This window comes from Pyrgilauda ruficollis, unplaced genomic scaffold, assembly GCF_017590135.1.
Source record: "Pyrgilauda ruficollis isolate IOZ18807 unplaced genomic scaffold, ASM1759013v1 scaffold13, whole genome shotgun sequence".
NCBI lineage: Eukaryota > Metazoa > Chordata > Aves > Passeriformes > Passeridae > Pyrgilauda > Pyrgilauda ruficollis.
In genome coordinates this window covers 9,340,133-9,363,085 of record NW_024511432.1, presented here as the reverse complement: position 1 = coordinate 9,363,085, position 22,953 = coordinate 9,340,133, and the positions used below count along the sequence as shown (strand labels likewise).

Sequence of the window (22,953 nt, the reverse complement as noted above, 5' to 3'; positions counted from 1 at the left end):
TAGTATTTCTAATTTCCCTCCTGTCCAGTGAAAAGTTTGGACGTTTCTGACTTTTGTCAAAGACCTGAAAATGATTGAAATTGTGAATTATTCTGATTGTCCCATTTCTCTTGTCTGTAAATCTTGGACTCAACTCTGCAAAATAAGTGACTAAAACCTGTATAAATTTTATAATACTGAAATCAGTGTCCTGTACTTGAAGACATTCCCCATGCATTTGGTTCAAAAAGGTTTCAGTGCCCTCTCTCTCAGAAAGACTGCAGAGTAGTCTGTGGGAGCATTCAGCTCAGATCAGATACTCTGTGTTGTTTGTAACTGATGTACTGGCATTAGCATACGAACTCATTTTTTCTTGCCTTAAACACCACAAATGTTTTACTTGCTCCATGGGTACTCAGTGTCCTCATGAAATAGCTGTGAAGGGCAGGAGGTAGGAATTGTTTCTGAACTGGAGCTGTGTGCTTGAGAAAAACGGTTTCCCTCAAAAGGTTTGTTTGCAATTTTGCAGAACAGCCTTGTCATTGATACCCCAAGAATCAGGAAGCAAACACGGCCCTTCAGTGCTACCAAGGATGAGCTGGCAGAGCTGTCTGAGGTGGAGAGTGAGGGTGAGGAGAAGCCAAAGCTCCGCCGGCCATGTGACCGCTCCAATGGCTATGGAAGGACAGAGTGCTTCCGAGTGGAGAAGAACTTGCTGGTCTACGGGTATTGTGGACATCCTTCTTCATTCTGTGAAGGGTTTTAAAAATACGGGTTTTTTCCATGTAGTAAATAGTATTTGTGGAATAACTTAACTCTAGATTGGCAATGACCTGGAGTGTGTGCAGGGAATGTTTTTAGAACAGGAATTTATCTTGCATCCTGTAATAAATGTTCCTGACAATTTGCAATTAAAAAAACATTAGGAAAGAAGGGTGAAAATCTTTCTTCAAATGAGATTACAGCATTTAATATGGGCACTACAGGAGTCTCTCTAAAAATCATTACAGTAAGGGCTGCAGGCAAGCTCAAGACTCCTTAAAAATGTCTGAAATAATGCCTTCGTTGGTAACTTGATTTTCATAATTGTAGAACATCTTGCACTTCTGTGAGGCACAAATAGGAACTGAGAATCTAACCAGTTATTTTAAGCATACTGAAATCAGATAACTTGATTTGGAAATCAAATCTTAGGTGTTCTCTCACCCATCTTAAAAGAAAAATAACAGCATTCCTGTCAGAATGAGTTCCCATCAGTTTTGTGTCTTTAAAGTGTAAAACAATCATCCATATTTTTTGTAAAGATGTGCTTCTTGTTTAAAACTCTGTTTTAATCAGGTGGAGTTATGTTGCAAATATTACTTTATTATTTCTACTCAGTAACTTAAGCTGAAAGAAAAAGGTTAAAAGCTAAGTATTTTAGAGAAGAATTCTCTTTTGTAAGAGATGTCTGTAGCTACCCCAGTGTTTCCTTTCCAGGCGCTGATTTGTGTTTCACTTTGGACTAGGTGGGGCCGATGGAGAGAAATTCTGTCCCATGGCCGCTTCAAGAGGCAGCTGAATGAGCAGGATGTGGAGATCATTTGCAGAGCCCTGTTAGCCTATTGCCTTGTTCACTACAGAGGGGATGAGAAAATAAAGAGTTTTATATGGGATCTCATCACCCCAACAGAGGATGGGCAAACACGAGAGTTACAGAACCACCTTGGTAAGGACTTAATGTGTTTCTGCACTTAAACAGCTTCATATGCGTGTGCCTGTGGCACTGGGATAGAAAGAGCAAAAAGTCCTCTCTAAACACATCCTACTTGAAATAAATGGGACTTATTTCAAGCGCACAATTCAGCTGATGGGCAAAGAAATGGCATTGCTGCTTTGCCTTGGATTTGATGGCTTACCCAAATGATGTTTGGTGTGAGCTTTCTTTCCAGTTCAGAAGAACCTGTTCTGTTTCATGGTAGGGACAGACAGCACACTCCTCTTCTCCCCCTCTCCTGTTGATCCTTACTGGTGATGTGTACTCCAGAGATGCTCTGAGACACAAGAAGACTCATATAAAGAGACTGATCTTAGTGTTGATCCCACACTGCAGATTCAATACCTGTATAGGATATGGGAACTAGAAATATTGTGGGCATCTGTATCTATACCTGTAATATTTTACATTATACAGGCTTATCAGCCCCTGTGCCTAGAGGAAGAAAAGGAAAAAAAGTGAAGACCCAGGCTAGCACTTTTGATATACACAAAGCTGAATGGCTTCGAAAATACAATCCAGAGCATCTGTTGCAAGATGAAGGATACAAAAAGCACATAAAACACCATTGCAACAAGTAAGCAGTCGCTGAACTGTGAATGTCTTTTGATGTTTGTTTTTTCTTCTAGTTTCTCATTGTCTTAGACTTTAAAATAGTCGTGGCAGTAGGAAGAAAGGAGTTTTAATGGTGTTAGTTTGATTAGAATAAATAGGTCGTGGTGTATTTGGAGGTGAGCAGATGATTTCACATGTAAAATAATTCTGTTACAATTTTTGAAGAAACTGTTTTTGTCTGTGGAGGGATCTCTTGCTAACATGTTTGGGATGCCTTGCAGCAGCCAAGGGACTAAAGACTGGGAGTGCTTATCAAAGAGACTGAAAGCACTGAAGTTGTTGCCCCTCAATTTTACATGCTGTTTCCCTGGCATGTTTTCTAGGATTCAAAGAATCTGAGCTACCAGTTTGTGAAAGCTTAGTCATTCATGGCAGTGAATAAGCTTGGTTTAGATAAACTATTTTTCTGTAGCAAAACTTGTCATATTCTGCTTGGGCAATTCATACAGCTGTAGTCAAGAATTGAGGTATAGCATGCAGAAGTCATTGGAGTCATGCACCAAATTGTGAGTGAGAAGGAATGGAAAGGTTAAGGGGAGGATGTTCATTGTCAGCCCACTCAGTCTTCTCTAAGTACATGTTCTAAGCAGGAAAAGGGAAATAGCACTTTGTTCTTATCAGTATTTTATGAAGCAAGTGAAGAGTGTTCTGCTGAACCTGGTCTTCAGGATTTGAAAGAAATTTTGCCATGAAACAATTTGTAAATGTGATTACAGTAAAAAGTCTTAGGTCACCTGAGCTGAATGTTCACCCCTGCTTAAAACTGAAGGAAGCATGTTTAAGGAAAATTACTTGAAATGTCTGTAGTATAACAAAAGACAAAACAAAACCATCCACAATTACTGGAAGCTTTTTGAGTTCTAATATTTGTATTTCTCTTTTTTCTTTAGAGTCTTACTTCGAGTAAGAATGCTATATTACTTAAAGCAAGAAGTCATTGGTAATGAATTCCAAAAGGTCTTTGATGGAACTGATGCCAGGTGAACTATAGAGGGAGTATTTTTACTTGTTTATTTCAAATGTCAGATGAAAATTCAAGAATCTGCCTAGACCTAAATAAGAAATGTTAAAACTAAGTGTGTTTATCCTTAGGCTGTGAGGAACATGTTTTTGTTTTCTCTTTGTTTACTAAACACTTCATCAAGTTGACATGAGGAAGTCCTGATTCCTCTTCATGAGTCTAGCTATATAAAGTAAAATAATATGAGTCAAATAGACTGAAAAAGTGAGTGAAAGATAGAATTATGCACTTGACATGATAATTGGCAGGTTTTCCCCTGCTTTTGATTATGTGCTGTGTATTCCATTAATGCCTTCATTTTTTTAAACATTTTTTTTGTAAGACAAGTATTGCTGTTTGGAAATTCTTGAGCTCACTGCTACAGGAGCTTGTGGCAGATAGAAAGTTCTAATTTGATTCAGAAATACTAGTGAGAAGCAGTCCCTCTCATGCTATTAAACACTAACATAGATAATCCTTGGTTTGCAATGTTGTGCAAGCACAGGCTGCTGGGAGTTCACTGGGTGAAGTTCACTGGAACAGGAAGAATGGTGTATACTGGTTTTGCTTTTGTATTCTTTCCCCATTACTGGTCTCAAATACAAAATACCAAGTTGTCTGGGTGTTTTGTATTGCTGGTTTTACTGTATTTGTGTGCTTGAAGAGAGAAGTTTAAAGTCCCATGTGAAGTAGAAATATACTAAGAAAATTTAAAAATTTATTTCTTCCTCTGAATCGTATTGATGTTGGTATGTTCTTGGTGATTCTCTTTAGTGAAATTGATGTTTGGGTTCCTGAGCCAGACCACTCTGAAGTTCCTGCTGAGTGGTGGGATGCAGATGCAGATAAATCTCTTCTAATAGGAGTTTTTAAACATGGTGAGTAACGAGGGTGACTGTGTATGTACTTCCCCACACCCTGAAGTAAAAACACTTTACACTCAATTTTTTTTTTGTTTACGATGGAAGTTGATTTTTTGCCACTTTTTTCCCATTACAGGTTATGAAAAATACAACACTATCAGAGCAGACCCAGCTCTTTGCTTCTTGGAAAGGGTTGGAAAACCTGATGAGAAAGCAGTTGCTGCTGAACAGAGAGCAAATGATTATATGGATGGGTATGGAAGGAAATGTTTTGGGGCCTTAAAGCAAATTAATTTGAGTTTACATGCTGTACCTTATTCTCCTCCTAACTGGTTTTACATGAGTTTGGTGTCATTGTTGTATGGGATACTACTTTGATTTTACTCCCATAGGGTGGAAAAGAGGACTGGTATAACAACTACTGAAGTTTGGGATTTCACAGTTAGGAGAAAAATGCAGCAGCTTGTTATTAACAAGCATTTTACCTTGTGTTGATATGTTAAAAATGCTGCTTAGACACTGAAGTGCAAAAGCATTCAGAGGTGGAGTGCTACAGACCTGTGCAACTTGATTTCAGGTCAGCTTTTGATGTCTTAGTCTTGCGCAGCTGACCAGTGACCCCAGTAGATCAATGTGAGAATTACTGGTAACTGCTGAAAGAGAGAACTGCTTTTGTTCATTGCCTCATCACTGAGGTTTTTAGTGGTGGTCACAAAGAATACTTTTGGATGATACAGTGACTTGGGGGGAGCAGGATTCAAGTCAAAGCTGCCATGAAATACTTTCTTCATTTCAAACAGAAAATTAAAATATAGTATCTTACTAAATTTAAATCCGTTTTGCTTAATTGAAAAGAGTGTAAGAACTTTTCAGTTAGTAGTATAAAATATTACTGAAATGGTTTCTTTTGTGTTGAAATTTTAACAGGGATGTAGAAGATCCAGAGTATAAACCAGCACCAGCACTGTTTAAAGATGACATAGAGGTATAGTAGGCACCAATTAATAGCTCTTTTTAACACTCGTTACTTAGACACTTCAACACACATTGAAATGTAATGTAATGTAATACTTCCACCTTTTGCTGAGCAAATTATTACTTTTTTTTTTCTGTATTTCTCTAAACTGATAAAGCTTACTCCATGAGTTTTTGAAGATGTCTGGGTGGGTGGGAATGGTAGGGAATTGTTACATGGTTCTTTGTGTGCCCTGTTAGCCATTTATCCAAACAATTTGTTACTTTTGTTCTTTGTCATGTTCAGAAATTGTTGTAAGATGTATGTTTAACCTAAATCTCTGGAGAGAGCTATATTTTAAATTGTGCCTCACTTCTGTTTTTTTACAGGATGATGTTTCATCCCCAGGTGATCTTGTAATAGCGGATGGAGGTAAGTCCATAAAACTTCCAATCTCAGCCAGTTGCTGTTGTGTTTTGAATTACTTAATTCTTGTCATTCTTAGCTCAAACGTAATTACCTAGTGTGGAACCATAGAAACCAGCAATAATCAACTTCTTTACTTTTCCCATGACTTGGTTTTCATACAGATGGACAAATGATGGAAGGGGACAAAATCTATTGGCCCACTCAGTCTGCCTTAACAACGCGTCTGCGCCGCCTGATCACCGCTTACCAACGGACGAGTAAAAACAGGCAGGCCCAGCAGATCCAGCCAGCATTCCCAGTACAAAGCAGTATGATGCAGCTGCCATACGAAGAAGCTGCACTAAATCCAAAAATGGCTGCCAAGATTGAAAGACAGCAAAGGTATGTGCTGCTTGCAAATGTACTTTTTGAGTCCACCCTTACGTAAAAAATGATAAAGACATAATATGTGAAACAATGAAGAAATTGACAGAATTTCACATCTTTTGCTTGCTGGTCAAGATGGACAAGAAGAGAAGAAGCTGACTTTTACAGAGTTGTGTCCACATTTGGAGTGGTGTTTGACCCTGAAAGGGGACGCTTTGACTGGACCAAGTTTCGAGCAATGGCTCGGCTGCACAAGAAAACTGATGAGAGCCTGGAGAAGTACCTGTATGCATTTATGTCAATGTGCAGGAGGGTCTGTCGCCTCCCCTCTAAAGAAGGTGGGTGTGTATGCTTTTACTTTTTAAATTTGTGTTGTCAGTGCTTACCTTGAAAAGGTTTTTCTTTCATGTGTTGGAAGATAAAAATGGGGGAGGAAAAATTAAGGAGACCTGTTGAGAGTAAAATTGGAAGCTTATAGTGGGGAGACGTATCTTAACTCATCAGTCATCTACTTAAAGTACTGATACGTTGGTTTTGGCAGATTCTCATTTGTTTTGTTTTGATACAGAACTTGTGGACCCAAACCTTTTTATCCAGCCCATCACAGAGGAGCGTGCTTCCCGGACATTGTACCGCATCGAGCTCCTGCGGAAAGTGCGGGAACAGGCTCTCAGGCACCCCCAGCTGTTTGAGAGGCTAAAGCTGTGCCAGCCAAACCCAGACCTGCCTGTCTGGTGGGAGTGTGGGACTCACGACAGGGATCTGCTTATTGGAGCTGCTAAACACGGAGTCAGCAGGACAGATTACCATATTCTTCGTGATCCTGAACTCTCATTTATGTCTGCCCAGAGGAACTATAATCAAAACAAAGTGGCTCTCTCAAGGACTTCTACTCCACTCTTGCACCAGTACCAGATGGCATTATCTGCTTCTCCTCTTACACCTCAGTCAAGACTGTCAGATGCTAAAGTGAATGCCTTTGAGGACACAAAAGCTAAAAATGAAAATCTGAAAGAGGACCCTCAGTCTTCTGAAGAGGAGTCTATGTCTACAGAGGAGACACAGACAATACTGAAATCTGAACCTTTGAGTCCCAAAAATGGCACCCCAATACAAATTACAGACCACAGACCTAGCGTGAAGGCTGAGACAGACAGGCGCATGGTGGCAGCAAGGACAGAGCCTCTAACTCCAAACCCAGCTTCCAAAAAACAGAGAGTCAGCAAAAGGGGGTCTGACTCTAGCTCTGACTCAGACTCTGACTCAGATAGATCATCCTGTTCTTCCAGGTCATCATCTTCATCCTCTTCGTCTTCTTCATCTTGTTCCCACTCTCGATCTGGCTCTAGCTCTTCATCATCCTCATCTTGTTCTTCAGCATCTTCATCGTCCTCCTCGTCGTCCTCATCATCATCGTCGTCATCATCATCATCGTCTGAAGAGAGTGATAGTGATGAAGAGGAGGCACAAAAACGTGGTATGTGTGTAGTGTTACTTCTGCAGTATAATTCTTTACTGAACTAGTTTATTCTTAATGGAAAAATGTCTTTAAAAGGCTATTAAATCCCACAGAAGTAAACTTTATTAAATATAACATTAAAGTAAATAGACATATTTGCTTGATTCTTCCAAGTGAATTGGAAGAATTTTAGAAATACTGCTTTTTGTTTGCTTCATGTCAATGCCTTGGTGAAGTACTCAGGATGTGTTGTGATCCCTAAGCAAGGTTGCTGTGCATGTGGTTCATGTGTGGGAGAGTGGAATGGACAGTGTTTTCTGGAAATATACTCTGTGTGTGTGTATTCCCTACTATGGGTTCTTTTTCTTTCTGAACAGACCCTTTAGGTTTCCCTGTTTGTTTTTTCCACTCTTGCTCACTTGTCTATGTAGCTTCCTCATATGTTCTTTCATAAAACCTGCAAGCTTCCTTCTGTCCAAACTCGAGTAATGTTGGCTGCTTTCTGTTGTGAACTTTGCAGTGCCCAAATAATGTTTTTGCACTGAAAATTTTCAAACACTTAAAAACTTTTCCAAAAATTCATTTTAAAAAAACCTGCTTAGCCAGGACTGAGGTGGCTGCAGCACATAAGACCATGTAACACAGACACAGTGAAAGCTTCAAACTAGAAGCAAAACTCTGATAAAGTGATTTAGAGTTTTTAACAACCCAACCATTCATTATTTAATATGCTCCTTACTTTGCTGCTGTGAAATGGCCTCTACTTCCCCCACTGAAACTCACAGAGTATGGAAAGATTTCTCTGTGTGATGCAAATGGTAATAGAGAAGAGAAGAAAATGAAGGCAGGCAGTGGGATTAAGAACCTTGTTTTTTCCAATACCTAAGGGGAAACAGCATTGTCTTAATCAGATGGATCTCCTTGTCCATGGAGATGACAAGTGGAAACAATGGGGTTAATTTACTGGGGAAGTGATTACTGGGCGAGTAAAATTCCACTTAGAAAAAATTACTAACATGCTGCTGCCTCTAGCAGGGGAAGGCCATTTTTAGAGGAAACAGTTGGTATGCAAACAGTAAAACAATGACAGCAAGGGAATGCTTATATAACATAAATATTCAGAGAGAGATTGTGGTTACCATAAGTGTGCTACAATTTCCAAATATTAGGCTTGTTTTGTACCAGCTCAGTCTGTTTAGACAAATAATCCTGCCTTCCTCAGACTGCAGAATCTCATAAATCAGTTGGCCTTTTTGTTTTGGGGGTTTTTTTTTTGGTGGTTTTGCTGTTGGTTTGAAGAGATTGGTAAATGCTGGAAAGTTCACTTAACTTCTTCTGTATTTTAATTTGAAGCCCAGGTTTTATTTCATTGGTTATTCAATGGCAATGACCCTTTGGCATACTTTCCGCATTTGAAGCATCTCTGAAGGGAATGCTGGATTCTATCAGATGACTCAGTACAGAGCTATTGTTAAGGACAAATCTAATTTCTGAAGAGCTGCCCCTCTTGTGCTGATGTAGTAATTATATTTTCAGGCAGCACTTTTTTTTTTTTTGTTGTTTCACACTGTTTGCCCATGTCATAGTGAAACTTCTGTTGTTGTCTGAATGGAGACAAAAATGAAATACTAATGGTGAAATATAAGTCAGAGAACACACTGGAAAGATAATATGGAAGAATCCTCAGTGATCAAAAATTGAACAACTGAATTATGCAGGCACACATGTTCAAGGCATGGAGCATCCAGTATTCCATGCAGTAAAGGAAATGGTTCTTTTAAAGTACTGTCCTAGTGGATATGCCATGTGCTGGTGATAGACACCTTTGATTTCAATTTAATTCTATGCTTTAGTGAATGTTGTCTTACCAAATAAATATGTTAAGTGAAGACTGTCTGTTAGATTACTTTGAAGCATGTCTGTTTCCAAATAGCTACATGTTCAACATCTTAAGCTTCAAAATACTAACAGGAATATGTGTGGAATTTACATCCCTAGAAAAGGATCAGCCTGAAAACCTAAGAGATTAATTCTTCAGGTTAACTTTGTGTTTGGACTTTCTCTGAACGTTGTTGTGTGTGTTTTGTTCACCTGGACCTCTTACAGTGAGTGTTTAATTCCCTTACAGCGTAATGATTTTGATGTTTTTTTTAGCAGAAGGAGCTCCACATATAAAAGCCTATGATGAAGAGAGTGTGGCCTCTCTGAGCACCACACAAGATGAGACACAAGACAGTTTCCAGATGAACAATGGGACACCAAATTCTGGTTATCTCCTACAAGGTGGATACATGCTGGCTGCATCCTACTGGCCAAAGGCAAGTTCATAATGCAACCTTGAAAATCAAAGTAGTAGTTGAAGGTGGTGAATATTCTGTTAAGTATTTTAGAGCCAAGAAGCAGGGGAAATAGCTGTAGGATTTGAGCTTCAGAACCTTTTAGATGTTATGTTGACTTCTGAAACATGCATTTAAATCTAGGTACTGCTCTTCATAATTTTTGAAGGGGAGCGTAATGTCACAGGTCTTTGGCGTATTGTGAAAAATTATATTCAATGCGTAAAAAGTTGACTTATATCAAATATAGTGGAGAGCCTTGAACTCAGAAATAAATGTTTGCTTACAGAACTTGTGATTTTAGCAAATTTATAGGACAAAAACCTGTGAAATTATCAGAAAATCCAGTAGTTTCTGTAGTACTCATGTACTTAGCTGAATTTATTGGGACTTGAGAGCTGTGTATTACGGAGGTGAGTGAAGTGTGATGTGTTTGGTGTCCAAAAGATGGGTATGAGGAATTACATGGTTTTGGATACTAAAAGGAGACATGAATAATAGTCTGTAGGTCTAGCTTTATAAATGCTATTTGCTGTATGTTATGGTGCTGCTCACAGGTTCAGATCCTGCTAACAGTGAGTCAAAGCCACACATACAAATACTGCTTTTGTAGTTAGCATATCTTTCCTTCAAAAATCAGGGAGATTGAAATACACTATATTTTGCCAGACCCTGTACTAATGAGAGAAATTGCATATTTGTTTATAGGTGCATAGTGAAATTAAGTACAGAAGTGCTTTCACAGATTTACAGCGATTCAGTACAAATCCAGGCGCTTCAAAATCTTCAAGTCCAAGTCCAGTGATAAAAATGTTGTAATTTCTCTTCTCTAGAATTAAGAGCTAATACATAAATGTAACAGTGCTGGTAAGCATCGGTCTTACAGAATGATTGTCTCCTATTTTAGGATCGAGTTATGATTAACCGACTGGACAGCATTTGTCAGACAGTGCTGAAGGGTAAATGGCCTTCAGCCCGAAGGAGCTACGACAGCACCACAGTGGCATCGTTCTACACCACCAAGCTCCTGGACAGCTCAGGGGCAGCTGCAGAGTACAGTGAGCCCAGTGCACCCACACCCCCTCTGGCAGCTGTAAAAGAAGAATATGACCAATCACCCCAGCTGTCAAAGGTGAAGAAGCATGTACGAGAAAAGGAGTTTACAGTGAAAATCAATGACGTATGTTTATTTTTATTGCCCTAGGACCTGGTTGCGATTGCGGTGTGCGGCATGCTTTACCTGCAAGTGGCTGCCTGCTCTCACTCTCACTTCTTCACACACTTGTTTGTGGGTATTTGGGTCTGCTGCTTCTGGGCACTGAGTGTTTGGGGTTTGGGATTGGTTTTTTGGGGAGGGGGGTTTTTCTGTGTTCTTTTTCCTTTTTTTCCTTTACTTAAGCCATTGGAAGTAATATTTTTTTTTTTTTTTCTGAATTGAACTTTTGCCATGCTGATGCTTCCTCAGACAGCTTGTTTTATGCTGTTTCTAACAAATCTGGTTAGTATAAAAAGGTATTTCTGCTGTTCAGCTTTTTTTTTAACATTTCAACAAGCATTTTGTTATTTCATGGTCTTTTAGAGGATTACAGGAAAATTTCCTGGTTTAAATGCAGGCTAGAAGCTTCAAACATTTTATTTTTCTGTAGTTCGAGATCTGTTTGGTGCACATAAAAATATGTGACTATTTGCTCTTGTAGTTGGGTCTAGGACTGGATTCAGGAGGTAAACACCTTACCAGTGTCTGGATTTTTCAGTTCAGATGAAATTTCTGTTCATATTCTGGTTTTACATGGAAGAACAAGATTGTACAAGGTCTAACACTGTTTTCATTCTTTCTCAAATCTGCTGGAGTAAATGTGTGTGAAAATCCTGATTGTGAAGTAGTTCTTTCTGCTTCAGCAGAAGCTCTTCTAATCCTGGCATTTATTTAACAGGAAGGTGGTTTGAAATTGACTTTTCAGAAGCAGGGAATGTCTCAGAAAAGGCCGTTTGAAAGCGAGGAGGGTGCATTGGGTCAGCAGCAATATCTGGCTCGGCTACGCGAACTCCAGAATGCTTCAGAAACCAGCCTTGTCAACTTCCCAAAATCACTTCCCAAATCAGGTACAAAAAATGTCAGAAAGAAGAAGGGCAATCTAGTATTAAATCTTCTGGGTTCTTCTGTTGATGTCCATGAATTGGTAATGGAGAGAGATGTTTGCAGTGTTGTTCTAAACTGCAGTCTGGAGAAATTCTCTCCAGCGTAGAGACATTCTCCCTGATACTTTATCACAATGTCAATTACTGTAATGTTAATTTAGTAGAATGATGCCATTATACACTGTAAACCCCCTCCAAAGAAGATTTTAATAATTATAAAGTGCATCACTGTACACTGACAGTAATCAGTTTAACTCAGAACTTAATGTGGCTACTTTGTAAATAAAGATGAAGAGTTCCAGATTTATGCCTCTGCCAATTTGGACTCTTCATAATCTTCCTTATGTCTCCTATAAAGAGGCCGTGGAGGACAATTAGAATCAATTTTTGATTTATAGCTAAAAACTTAGAGCTTGTTTCATAACAAGATAACAGTAGGTATACTGTGACAAATAAAAACGAACCTGAAGTAAGGAGTTAACAATTGGACTAAAATGTTCGAAATGGGTGCTTAACTTAGACCAGCTTCTGCCTAAATTTTGCAACAAACCATTAAAGTCTTGCTGAACATTTATTTAGGGATGTCTGCCTCTCTGTGTGTATATCAACAGTTTTCAATGGTCATCATCCCTGAAATTTATCCCAGATAATTTGGAGGGGGTGCAGGGGCAGTAATGAAATTTTCATAGTCAAGTGGCTTTCAGAACCTGATATTCATGATCCTTTAAGCATAAAACAAAGGGTAATTTATCTTTGCTGTTACATGTAGAAATTACATGCTTAATATTACTTGCAATAATTCAAATAATTTTATTTCCTTTTTGTATTCAGACATGTTTCTCTTTATAAAACAAGCCTCTGACTCAAATCTGATTGCATCATTTATTAGGTACTTCCAGTCACTTAACAGCCAGTGCCAATGGAGTCATCCTTGACAGTCAGCCTGTAGTCAAAAAGAGACGAGGAAGAAGGAAGAATGTGGAGGGGGTTGATGTCCTCTTTATGAATAGAAATAAACAGCCTAACCATGTAAGTAAACTTCATTCTGTATCCAAAAAATAAGATCAAAATTATTATTATTATTAGTGCCTTAACTGAGCATAACCAGCTGTCCCTGCTCCACAAAAGCTTGTAGTCAAAACTTTCAGGTTTGGGATATTTTTTGCTGATAGTTTATGATTACACAGATGAAAACTGGTGGAGTGTCATTAAATATTAGATATATACAATAGCAATAACTGTTTTTAAAATGTAACTTTAATTCTGATGAACTTTAAGAATGTATTACTAAAAATTTGTGGCTTGACATAGCAACACTTGGACATACCTGTAACATCTCTTATGGGACCTCATTGGACAGTGACTTGGATTTCTGTGGCATGAGCAGTGCCCAAGTCCTTGAGTGTGATCTGCAAAACTGTGGCCTTCATTGACTCTTACATGAAATAATTGTGATGGTTTGTTTTCAGTGCAGTAAATCGGATGTTTTTAATTTCTTCAGGTTAATCCAGGTATTAACTCCTGCCAGGTTGCTGCAGGAATAAACCCAGCACTCAGTTACACACAGTCCCAAGGCATGCTCGATGCAGAGAGCCCAGTTCCTGTTATTAACCTAAAGGATGGAACAAGGCTTGCAGGTGATGATGCCCCTAAAAGAAAAGATTTAGAAAGATGGCTTAAAGAACATCCTGGATATGTTGAAGATTCAGGAGCTTGTATTCCTGTGAGTATTTCTTTCACCTCTCCCTAGCTAAATAGTGCAGTATTTCACATATTATATATTTTGGTTTGTGTTCTGTGTTACAGGGAATTATTTTCTTGTTCTTCTGTTCCACATACAAAAAGGAAAACGTCTGTTTCTTTTTACAGTGTGAGGTCTCACAAATGAAATTGTCAAGAAAAGCAATACCAAATCAAGACATTTGATCTTTGTATTGTTTCACTTACTATTTAAAAAATTATCTAGAATAAGAAAACTCATTACTGTGATACCTATGATAGGAGCTGAAGATGTGTAACAGTATATTTAGTGATGTTGAAAAGGATTAAAGAACTTACTGTGGAATGCATCTCATACCTACAGTACAGTGCTATGGTAGTGGTGTTTGTGTGGGTATGATCTTCTCATACTGTTACTTCTGAATTTGACATTTTGTAATGTTTAGCAGAATATAAGAAAATCATATGTGTGATATTTGGAATAACAACTTTCCTTCTCCAGGAAGATAATACAAAGCAGCAACAATCTTCCAGACAGTTAAAGCACTGTTAAAAACTGAAAAATTAGTAAAGCAATGGGCAGAGGCATCAGAGAGATGATCTAGTGCTGTTTGCTGGGCTGCTTATTAAATGATTGTGATTAGTGAGTAGGTACTGGTATTAAAATTATTTCTGAAGTTGAAGTTGGCTTCAAATAAATGCCTGACTCAAGAGAATACACAGAGCTCTTACTGTTTTTGAAGTTGTATCAGAAGAATAATTGGCTTTTTAATTCCTTTGTAACAGAGGATGCAGCTGCACGATGGGAGACCCAAACAAAAAAGACACCGTTGTCGAAACCCCAATAAACTGGATGTTAACAGTTTGACTGGTGAAGAACGTGTTCAGCTCATAAATAGAAGAAATGCAAGAAAGGTATTCTCATACTCCCCAAATGAAAAGTTACTCCAGATGAAGAACTTGATATGCTATACTTGCTAAAATTTTCCCAGTATGCAAATGAAAGGTTTTTGTTTTAAAGTTTTGGCACAGAACAAAAAAGTAAATTACAATCTTCTAGTAATTTTTTTGCTGGTATGAAAATATGTAAGATACAAGTAGAAACTTAGCCCATGGTTTATAGAACTGAACACTCGCTATGGTGCAGTGTTTGTGCCATTGACTCAGAGGCAGGGCTGCTAAAATACACATTGAAAATATGTGATCAAAGTGGCAACGTTGTCAGAAGTTTGAGATTTTTTTCTGTGATCTTCCCATTACTATTTTTGACACAATTAAAATTGTTTTGGTAGTCTGTCTGGTATAGAAACTTGTACTTTGGAATTGAGACAATCCTCTGGATGATTTTGCTTTTTTCAGTAATGTCTGGCATTTGCCCTTTATGGATCCACCAGTAGGTATTGGCTGTCAGTCACATTTCTAGGTGAAGTGGTAGGGGAACAGGAGAACAAAAGGAGAAGGGGAATTCTTGTGTGAAAAGACAGCAGTGGAAGATGTGAGAGCAGGCATTGAATTGAATTTTTGTGCAGGTGGTCAAAGTTTGGTAGCAGCACAATGCATTTGAACAGGCTCTGGGGACGGCTAAAGGCAATATTCAAGAAAAGCATGCAGAACATTACTGGTGTCTGTTGAACAGATCTGGCCAGATGCGTTTGATGATGTCTTTGAATGTCAGTGTAGCATCAGAGCAGCAATCCAGGGGGAATCTTTGAGCTGTTGTGTCCATGTATGGAGCGTTTTCCCTTTCCCTTATGGCACGGCCAGCTTCTCTTTTTGTTAGAGCAGCTACAAGGGAAGCAGGATGGAGTTTTTTTGTATGCTGCTATATTAAGGTCAGGAGCCTTGTCCATCTGTACAGGAGAGCAAGGCAGAATTTGAGTCTTTAATCTCTTCCGTGCTTTGAGACAGCAGCTCTGAAAGGGAACCGGAATGGTTGTGAGTCTCTTGAAACTGAGATCTGTGGCTGCTCCTCAAGAGCTGTGCCCTGAGGGATCTTGTCAAAGTTGAAGATCAAGGAGTGAGAGATAGGATCTCTGTTTACTGTGAAAACCTGTGTTTTCATGATGGTTTTTTTTCCTCTCAAATTTCCACTCCATAGTTGATACATGGATACTTAATTAATATCAGTTTTTCCATGTATAAGTTGTCTCCCATTTCTGTGTATCACCAAACTGGGTTTTTTTCATTTACCTTTTTAGTTCTGTAATACTTTTGAGTAGCAGGGAGTGAGGCATCAAAAGTAACCTAGAAAATAGGAGTTTAAATTGCAGTTTATAGAGAAAGTTAAGCAGAAACTGGAAAATTTCATTTTTTTTTCTTTCTGGATCTGAATAATAGTTGTGATTAATTTAAAAGCTTACTTTCCTGCTTATATGCTCTTATTAGGATAAGCTGTTTAGTAACCTTAATTTGGCCTTTTTTGCATGAAAGAAACCTCAAACCTCAAGAACTTACTTCATGATGGCAGAGCCTCTTAAAATAAATAATTTTAGAAATTGACTGAGATGAGAGAATAGAATTTATATACTGAATAAAGGAAAAGTTTAACAGGGTTGTACTTACAACCTTCTTGGTAATACTTGGACACTGTTCTCTGTTCGTGTTATTGCTCTTCCATTCATTGCATGTCTAAATAAATATTAAACATCAGGGGGAATGTCAAATATTGTAGTCTTGTATTGAGTTCAATAGATGGGCTTGAGTTTAGTAGATTTAGAACAAATCACATGCACATCTATCACCAGGAGTCAGCCAAAAGCTGCATCATGCTTCATGATAATTTGAAGTGAGGCTTTATCTGTACTATTTAACAGGAAAAAAAATGAAACTATGTCAGGTATTAATGTTGCCTTTTTTCTTATCAGTTGTCACATATTTACTGACTTCTATCTTCTGCTTCTCAGGTTGGAGGTGCATTTGCTCCCCCTCTGAAGGATTTGTGCAGGTTCTTGAAAGAAAATCCAGAATATGGAGTGGCTCCTGAGTGGGGAGAGGTGGTAAAACAGTCTGTGAGTATTTGCAGAATAAGATGACATGAAATGTATCTGAAAGGAAACAAGGCAAACAGAAAAAAAATGCATGCCAAGAGGTGTGATTTTCATTTTTGGTATTACATTAACAGCAAACATGAGTCAGTGTCAGCTTTCTGCAAGCTTAGTTCAGTAAATGCTTTGCTGGCACAGCTGGAATAAGAGAAAGGGGGTGGAACAGTGACTGGCAGCCCCAAATTAGAAATTTTGTTGAAGATGCTGTAATACTGTGACTTTTCATGTCTTAAATATAGCCCAGTGGCTTTTAGGAAAGATATTAGCCAAGAAATCATGTAACAATAAGAATAGTTTCTCTGAAATTCCAGTTAGGAAGAAAAAAATGCTTAATTTCAAATATTTATTTTACTTTTAGCGTGCACCTTTGAGAAATCAGGACAGTGAGGATCCTATCAGTTAGTCTTGCCTTGAAGATAAGGACAAATTTTGAACTTGAAGAAGTTGTATTGTATAGTGTATACCTCTGAATAGAAGTATAAATACTAGCATAATTACTTGGAGAAAGTAGTTATCTACAGTAGAGAAGAACACAACTTGAGTGCTGAATTCCTCTTGTTGTATTAAGCTAATGTAAATCAGAGTTACTTGCTGGGGAAAAAAGGCAGTTGTACTATGGTGTTGAGTAATATTTGATCTTACGGTTGCCATTTTAAAAAGGAAATTTGAAGGGGATATTGGTATTCATTGCAATTCTTTGTTGTTAGGTAGGAGGTCTTAAAGTGGTGAAGCAATACTATACAAATCCTAAATAGAAGTACTGTGAATTTAATTTAAATTCAGTTTGAGTCTTTATTGTTTTTTCTTCAGTTTATGGATGAGATGAAATATGAGGACATTAAAGAGACACTAGCAAAAATAAAAATGGCTCAGAGATTGTTGGTCTGTGTTCAATCACACAGATTTAACTTTAAATTGAAAACTAGTTAAACTGTCAAATGATTGCTGTGTGATAATATTTCAAAGCAATGCTGGTTTAGATCTTAGATTGAGCTTGCTCCTATAATTAACTATGTTTGGCTTGATGTGCCGGGAAATCATGCAGGGTGAGTTAGCAGAGGGTGTGAGAAGAGCCATGTGTAGTGGAGATGGGCCTTAGACATTGGGGGTGTGGTAGCACAAAGTCAGCACAAATGCCAGGGGCTTGTCTGGAGGTCAGGCCTTTGACACTGCTCTGTACACCTGAGTTCTCTGTTTGCTTTTCCTTTGCCATCTTCGAGCTGCCAGAATGCACTAAAGTGCCGCTGTGTCTCTCTCAGGGCTTCCTCCCCGAAGGAATGTTTGACCGCATCCTGACGGGCCCGGTGGTGCGGGAGGAGGTGAGCCGCAGGGGCAGGCGCCCCAAGAGCGAGATCGCCAAGGCCACGGCGGCTGCGGCCGCCGCCTCGGCCGCCAGCGTGTCCGTGAACCCCCTGCTGGCCAACGGGCTGCTGCCGGGAGTGGACCTGCCCAGCCTCCAGGCCTTACAGCAGAACCTGCAGAGCCTGCAGTCGCTGCAGGTGACGGCCGGACTGATGGGAATGCCGGCTGGCCTCGCTGCCGCGGGAGAGGCCAAGAACGTGGCTGCCATGTTCCCCATGCTGCTGTCAGGGATGGCCGGGTTGCCAAACCTGCTGGGCATGGGAGGACTCCTGACAAAGTCCACAGAATCCGTTTCGGAGGAGAAAAAGGGAAACGATTCAAAGGAGACAGATGCAAAGAAGGAAAGGACAGAAGACCAAAACACGGATACTGGTGGTGAAAACTCTGTTTCGAGTTCTCCTTCGACATCCTCTGCCGCTGCAGCTGCCAATCCTCTCTCTCTTAACCCTTTACTTTTGTCCAACATACTTTACCCAGGGATGCTTCTCACTCCAGGCCTTAATCTTCATATCCCAGCTTTGTCTCAGTCTAATATTTTTGATGTACAGAACAGTGAAAGCAATGACACAGGCTCAGCCAAGCCCACAGAAGAAAAGGAGGAAAATTCTAGGGTTAGAGATCAGGAAGACAAAGGGGGAACAGAGCCAAGCTCTCACAATGAAAACAGCACAGATGAGGGTTCAGAGAAAGCAGATGCTTCATCTGGATCTGACAGTACATCGTCTTCATCTGAGGATTCGGATTCGAGCGATGAAGACTGACCCCAGACTCTGCACTTAAATTATAAACTGATTTTGAATTTATTCTTTAATTATTTCATTGTAAATAACCCAGTGTTGAGTGCATCAATGATTTACTGACCGAACATTTCAGTATTTGTTTAGAAGTGCAAACTGCTTTCAGAGACGTTTTGCATGTAATATTTCTTGAAGTTCATAAGTTTCTGAACTTGTATGTACTATCAAATACACAATGGTGTAAAATTACAACAAAAGGCATTATAATTTTGTTGGGGGGTTAATTTTATGAAAATAATGCTCAAGTAAGAGCTGTATATTTAATATATTTGCAGTGAACACAGAATACTTTATGCATATTATTGATTTAATTTGAATATAGTTTTACAGCCTCCTTGACACTTATAATTTACAGATCAAAACTCAGCAATAATTTGGGCAGCTAATGAATGTCATGAAAGCTGTAGAATCTACATCACCATCCATTGCTTTAATTACATGAAAATGCTCTAGTGTTGTGATGCACTGCTGTTTCCAATTCAGGTACAAGTGTGTTTAAAAGAAGATAAATTTTTTCCCAATTAGCCAATTAAACTGGCTACCTGTTACCTCAGCTGAGTTAGTTTAGGAAGTTTACATTGGTTTCTATTACTTGTTTTCAGGTTTTGTTTTGTTTTTTAAAGACATCCTGTATAGCATGTTAAAATCTGAGTTACTTGAGGTAAGACTGTTGGGGTTTTCTTTCCCCCTTATTGCAGCTGTTCTCTTTGACAGCAGTAAGGGGAATGTAAAGCAAAAACTGTCTTACCTCATGCTACTTGGCACCATGTAGGTCTATTTAGTTTACACCTTGCAAAGTTTTGGGCTCCCTCTGCAGAATTAAAAGTCCCAAAATGAGGAGTAGTTTCCCCAAGACTCAGAAGAGGCAAACTGTCATAAAGTGCCACTGAAAAGACCTTTCAACACTGCATAATTCATGTAAAAATGTTTGTTTGCTTTGTTTGTGTAGATTTCTATTTGTGTTTTATGTCATAAAACCTCCTGGAGTTCCCAGTTAATAATGGTAAATAAAGTACAGATAGTTTTGAGCTCCTTTTGAGTTTAAACTTCTCTGCAGATTGAAATCTGACTAAATATTATCCAAAATCATTATTGGGATATCACTTCATATATTATGCTGAGTTACCCACTGAAGAAAAAAGCACTTTGAATAGTAAGGAAGACAAATTATTCCTAGAAACCACAGTAACAGGGCATAATGCATCTGTTTCAAGTCCAAATCCTTAGAACCCTTTACTATATAAAATCTGTCTAAGATTTGATGTGTGATATGATTCCTCCTTCTTCTTAAGCTGCTATTACTCTGACACGGTCGAGGCCCAGATTCACATTTACAGAACTTCTGAACTGACTGAGACTTCAGGTGACCTTGGTTACATCCTTTGCGGTCCAAGAATAGGCAAGTGTTAAGAGAAAATAGATACAGGTACTAGTGAAAGTCATGGAAAAAGCTTTACAAAGGGATAAATTTAAAAATAAAAAACAAAAACTGTATATTTTGATATAGTTCTGTTGCTTGCTTGTACAGTAAAACAACTGTGTTGTTTTTTATCAAGAACTTTACCAATGAAATATAAGTTTCTATGTGCAAAATAACTAGCCCCATGATTAGAAGCAGTATTAGATGTAATTACACAATTATACAAGTACCATTTGGATTGTGCTGGTTACGTATTTTCCCAGATAGTATTCTGATTTTTGGCCCTTCATGCAGTGTCTTAGCAATAGTGAAAATCAAAAACTGCCAAGAGAAGGGGGTAGCCAATTCTTCATCATTAAAAGAAAAAGTATTTCATATTTAATATTTTGCCCTTTGTGTAATATAGCACTTTTATTTAACTAGGATGCATCTATGAAATAGCCAAAGTTTTACAAGCAGTTATTAACTTCGTTTGCTGATGGAGTATGTCAACAATACCATCACTTCCCACCCTTCCCCCACAAAACAAGTCCTAAATCTTGTGGCTAAAACCTAATTTATATCAGATTTATGAAATAAAGTATTTTCCTATTATGGTCAAGTAAGTTTGGTTACTGTTCTAGTGATTCTTTCTATGTAATAAGGCAATTACAGTTTCAAGTAATGAAGGCTGATGTAGACTTGAACATAATTATATTTGGGTTATTTTTCATCAGTTTGATCCAGAGGGGGAAAAAAGTGTCCCACTATCAGCTAAACTATATGCAAATACGGTTGTATAAAGTTAAGGGTTATAAGGAAACCTCAGTAGAATTACACTAATACTGAAGTTAAAATTAAAAGGATATCCAAGGTGATGATAAAGTGTGTGTTGGTAGTTACTAAAAAACCTTAGCTGTTATTGCCTTGTATTTCTATCCCTTGTTTCAGGCTTCATGATCCAAGTCTTAGTCCAGGTTTTTTTTGGACATTTGCAATATTTGCCAGTTGTGTTCTGTGTAGTCTGAATTTGCTTTCTGTAGTTGAACAAGCGTCTTAAAAAGTCATTTGTAATTTATTGAATTACTTTCTATGATGTTCTATAGAGCAAATGGAAGTTTAATTATTTTTTATTAAACATATTCTTTGACTACCCGTGATGTCGGCCTCAGTATGTGAAAGTAATGCTGTGTAAGGATTAAACATGGATCTTCCAGCAGCAAAGCTCAAGTTTCAGTGCTAAGTTTTAAAACTGAAATTATTCTTAAGACCTTAAAAAACCCTGCAAACAAGCCAAGGACATGACACACCTACTGCCCAAGACCATGGTTTACTCTTGTATAATTTTACTGGGAATCAATTGTCTCTAATTCTCTTATCTTACAATCAAACCAGCTGTTAGTCCCACCCTTCAGTACTTATGGTTAGAAAAGAATTTATGTTCTAGGTTCTGGGCCAAAAGGTGCCTTTATTTTTAAATAAGCATGTTGGCAGTGAAGTAAGTACATTTTCAGTCTTTTTTTTTTTTTTAAAAAAAAACCTTGCATTACTTTCCACATCCTTATTAATGTTTTTAATTGTGTACACAGCACTTAACTATTGCATGTATTTCACACAGGTCACAGACATTGCTCCTGAACCCAAGTTGTCTTCTGCTTGTCCTGTGCCACCTGGCATTGCATTTGAATGATACAATGGTATTCTTATTTATTTCAGTCTGAATTTTGTCTTCATGTCCTGGTCATCCTTTTTGAGCTTCTGCAGATGTGTACACAGGTGATAGAAGTTCACATATACTTGAACTCTGTTCTCGACTTCTCATTTTTCCATGGAAGTCCTGCAAAGTCTCTAATAGTATTTTTTAAAATTAGTTTTAGAATCCAGTCTTCTTGGTCTATAAATTAAAACATAAGGATCTATTTTTCAGTGAAAATATTCCCAAGGACAGGTGATCTTGGCACTATATTGGTGGTTAATTTCTGGCACTCCTTTGAAATTTTTCCAAACAGTATATGGGGTATGATGATTAGATAAGACTCTTAACAAGGTGTCCAGGGAAAATCCTATCCTATTTGTTTTATTTTGTGTCTGAAAAAATTATTTGTGCCATGTTGTTTAGTAATACATTTTTCATGGGTTGCTCAGTGTGACTGTGCTGATCACCCATTAAAATGAAGTTTTGATGAGGGTCTAATGCAAGCTGTAACAAGATGAAATGTGCCTGGTGTTCAGGGTTAATATGAAAGGATCTGCACAGTAGTGTTGCATTAACTTATTTGTGATGTGCAAGTTACTAACAGCTAGTTTTATAGGCAGTTTCTGATCTAGTTCTTTTACACCTGCAATTACCTTCCACATGAGCAGGCTGTTTCTGTGCAATGTGGGATTTACACTGCTGTAGCTGACCAACATCTAAAATTTTACATCTGTGCATTGTTGGGACCTTGGGCTGGTGGTGTTGTTTGTAGAGCAGACTAATTGTACTGATGTAGCCACAGGAGTTTACAAAATAACTGTCCTGGCTTATCTAAATGTCCCTAATGTTACACAAACAGGCAGTATAATTTCTTTGTTACATTTAGAGGAAAAGAAAATAAAGATAACAGCTTTCCAAGTTCTTTTTATGATTTTTTTTTTTTTTTTATCGAATGCTGCCTCCTTTCAGGTTCTTTCATGCAAGGAAGGAAGGAGAATGTAATGTCCAAGATCCTTCATGAAGTTAAACTGGAAAATGA

The 22,953-nt window shown here is 38.3% G+C and overlaps 1 protein-coding gene across 8 annotated transcripts in view; it reads left to right on the top strand.

The window, feature by feature from the left end:
* CHD9 (chromodomain helicase DNA binding protein 9) overlaps positions 1 to 21,378 on the top strand; it is an 87,435-nt gene extending 66,057 nt beyond the window's left edge. For 6 of the 8 annotated variants that reach the window (XM_041458610.1, XM_041458607.1, XM_041458609.1 and 3 more), the window contains 19 exons: positions 509 to 705; positions 1,488 to 1,687; positions 2,153 to 2,312; positions 3,241 to 3,330; positions 4,125 to 4,228; positions 4,350 to 4,467; positions 5,141 to 5,198; positions 5,558 to 5,600; positions 5,759 to 5,978; positions 6,099 to 6,301; positions 6,532 to 7,440; positions 9,577 to 9,740; positions 10,666 to 10,938; positions 11,693 to 11,861; positions 12,787 to 12,926; positions 13,399 to 13,620; positions 14,403 to 14,531; positions 16,520 to 16,624; positions 17,920 to 21,378. In XM_041458610.1, coding sequence (XP_041314544.1) covers positions 509 to 705; positions 1,488 to 1,687; positions 2,153 to 2,312; positions 3,241 to 3,330; positions 4,125 to 4,228; positions 4,350 to 4,467; positions 5,141 to 5,198; positions 5,558 to 5,600; positions 5,759 to 5,978; positions 6,099 to 6,301; positions 6,532 to 7,440; positions 9,577 to 9,740; positions 10,666 to 10,938; positions 11,693 to 11,861; positions 12,787 to 12,926; positions 13,399 to 13,620; positions 14,403 to 14,531; positions 16,520 to 16,624; positions 17,920 to 18,783 — 4,368 coding nt within the window. In that variant the 3' untranslated portion in view covers positions 18,784 to 21,378. The remainder of the gene's footprint in view (positions 1 to 508; positions 706 to 1,487; positions 1,688 to 2,152; positions 2,313 to 3,240; positions 3,331 to 4,124; positions 4,229 to 4,349; positions 4,468 to 5,140; positions 5,199 to 5,557; positions 5,601 to 5,758; positions 5,979 to 6,098; positions 6,302 to 6,531; positions 7,441 to 9,576; positions 9,741 to 10,665; positions 10,939 to 11,692; positions 11,862 to 12,786; positions 12,927 to 13,398; positions 13,621 to 14,402; positions 14,532 to 16,519; positions 16,625 to 17,919) is intronic. The other 2 variants (XM_041458611.1, XM_041458612.1) reach the window with 2 other exon arrangements.
* The last annotated feature ends 1,575 nt before the right edge of the window (positions 21,379 to 22,953 follow it).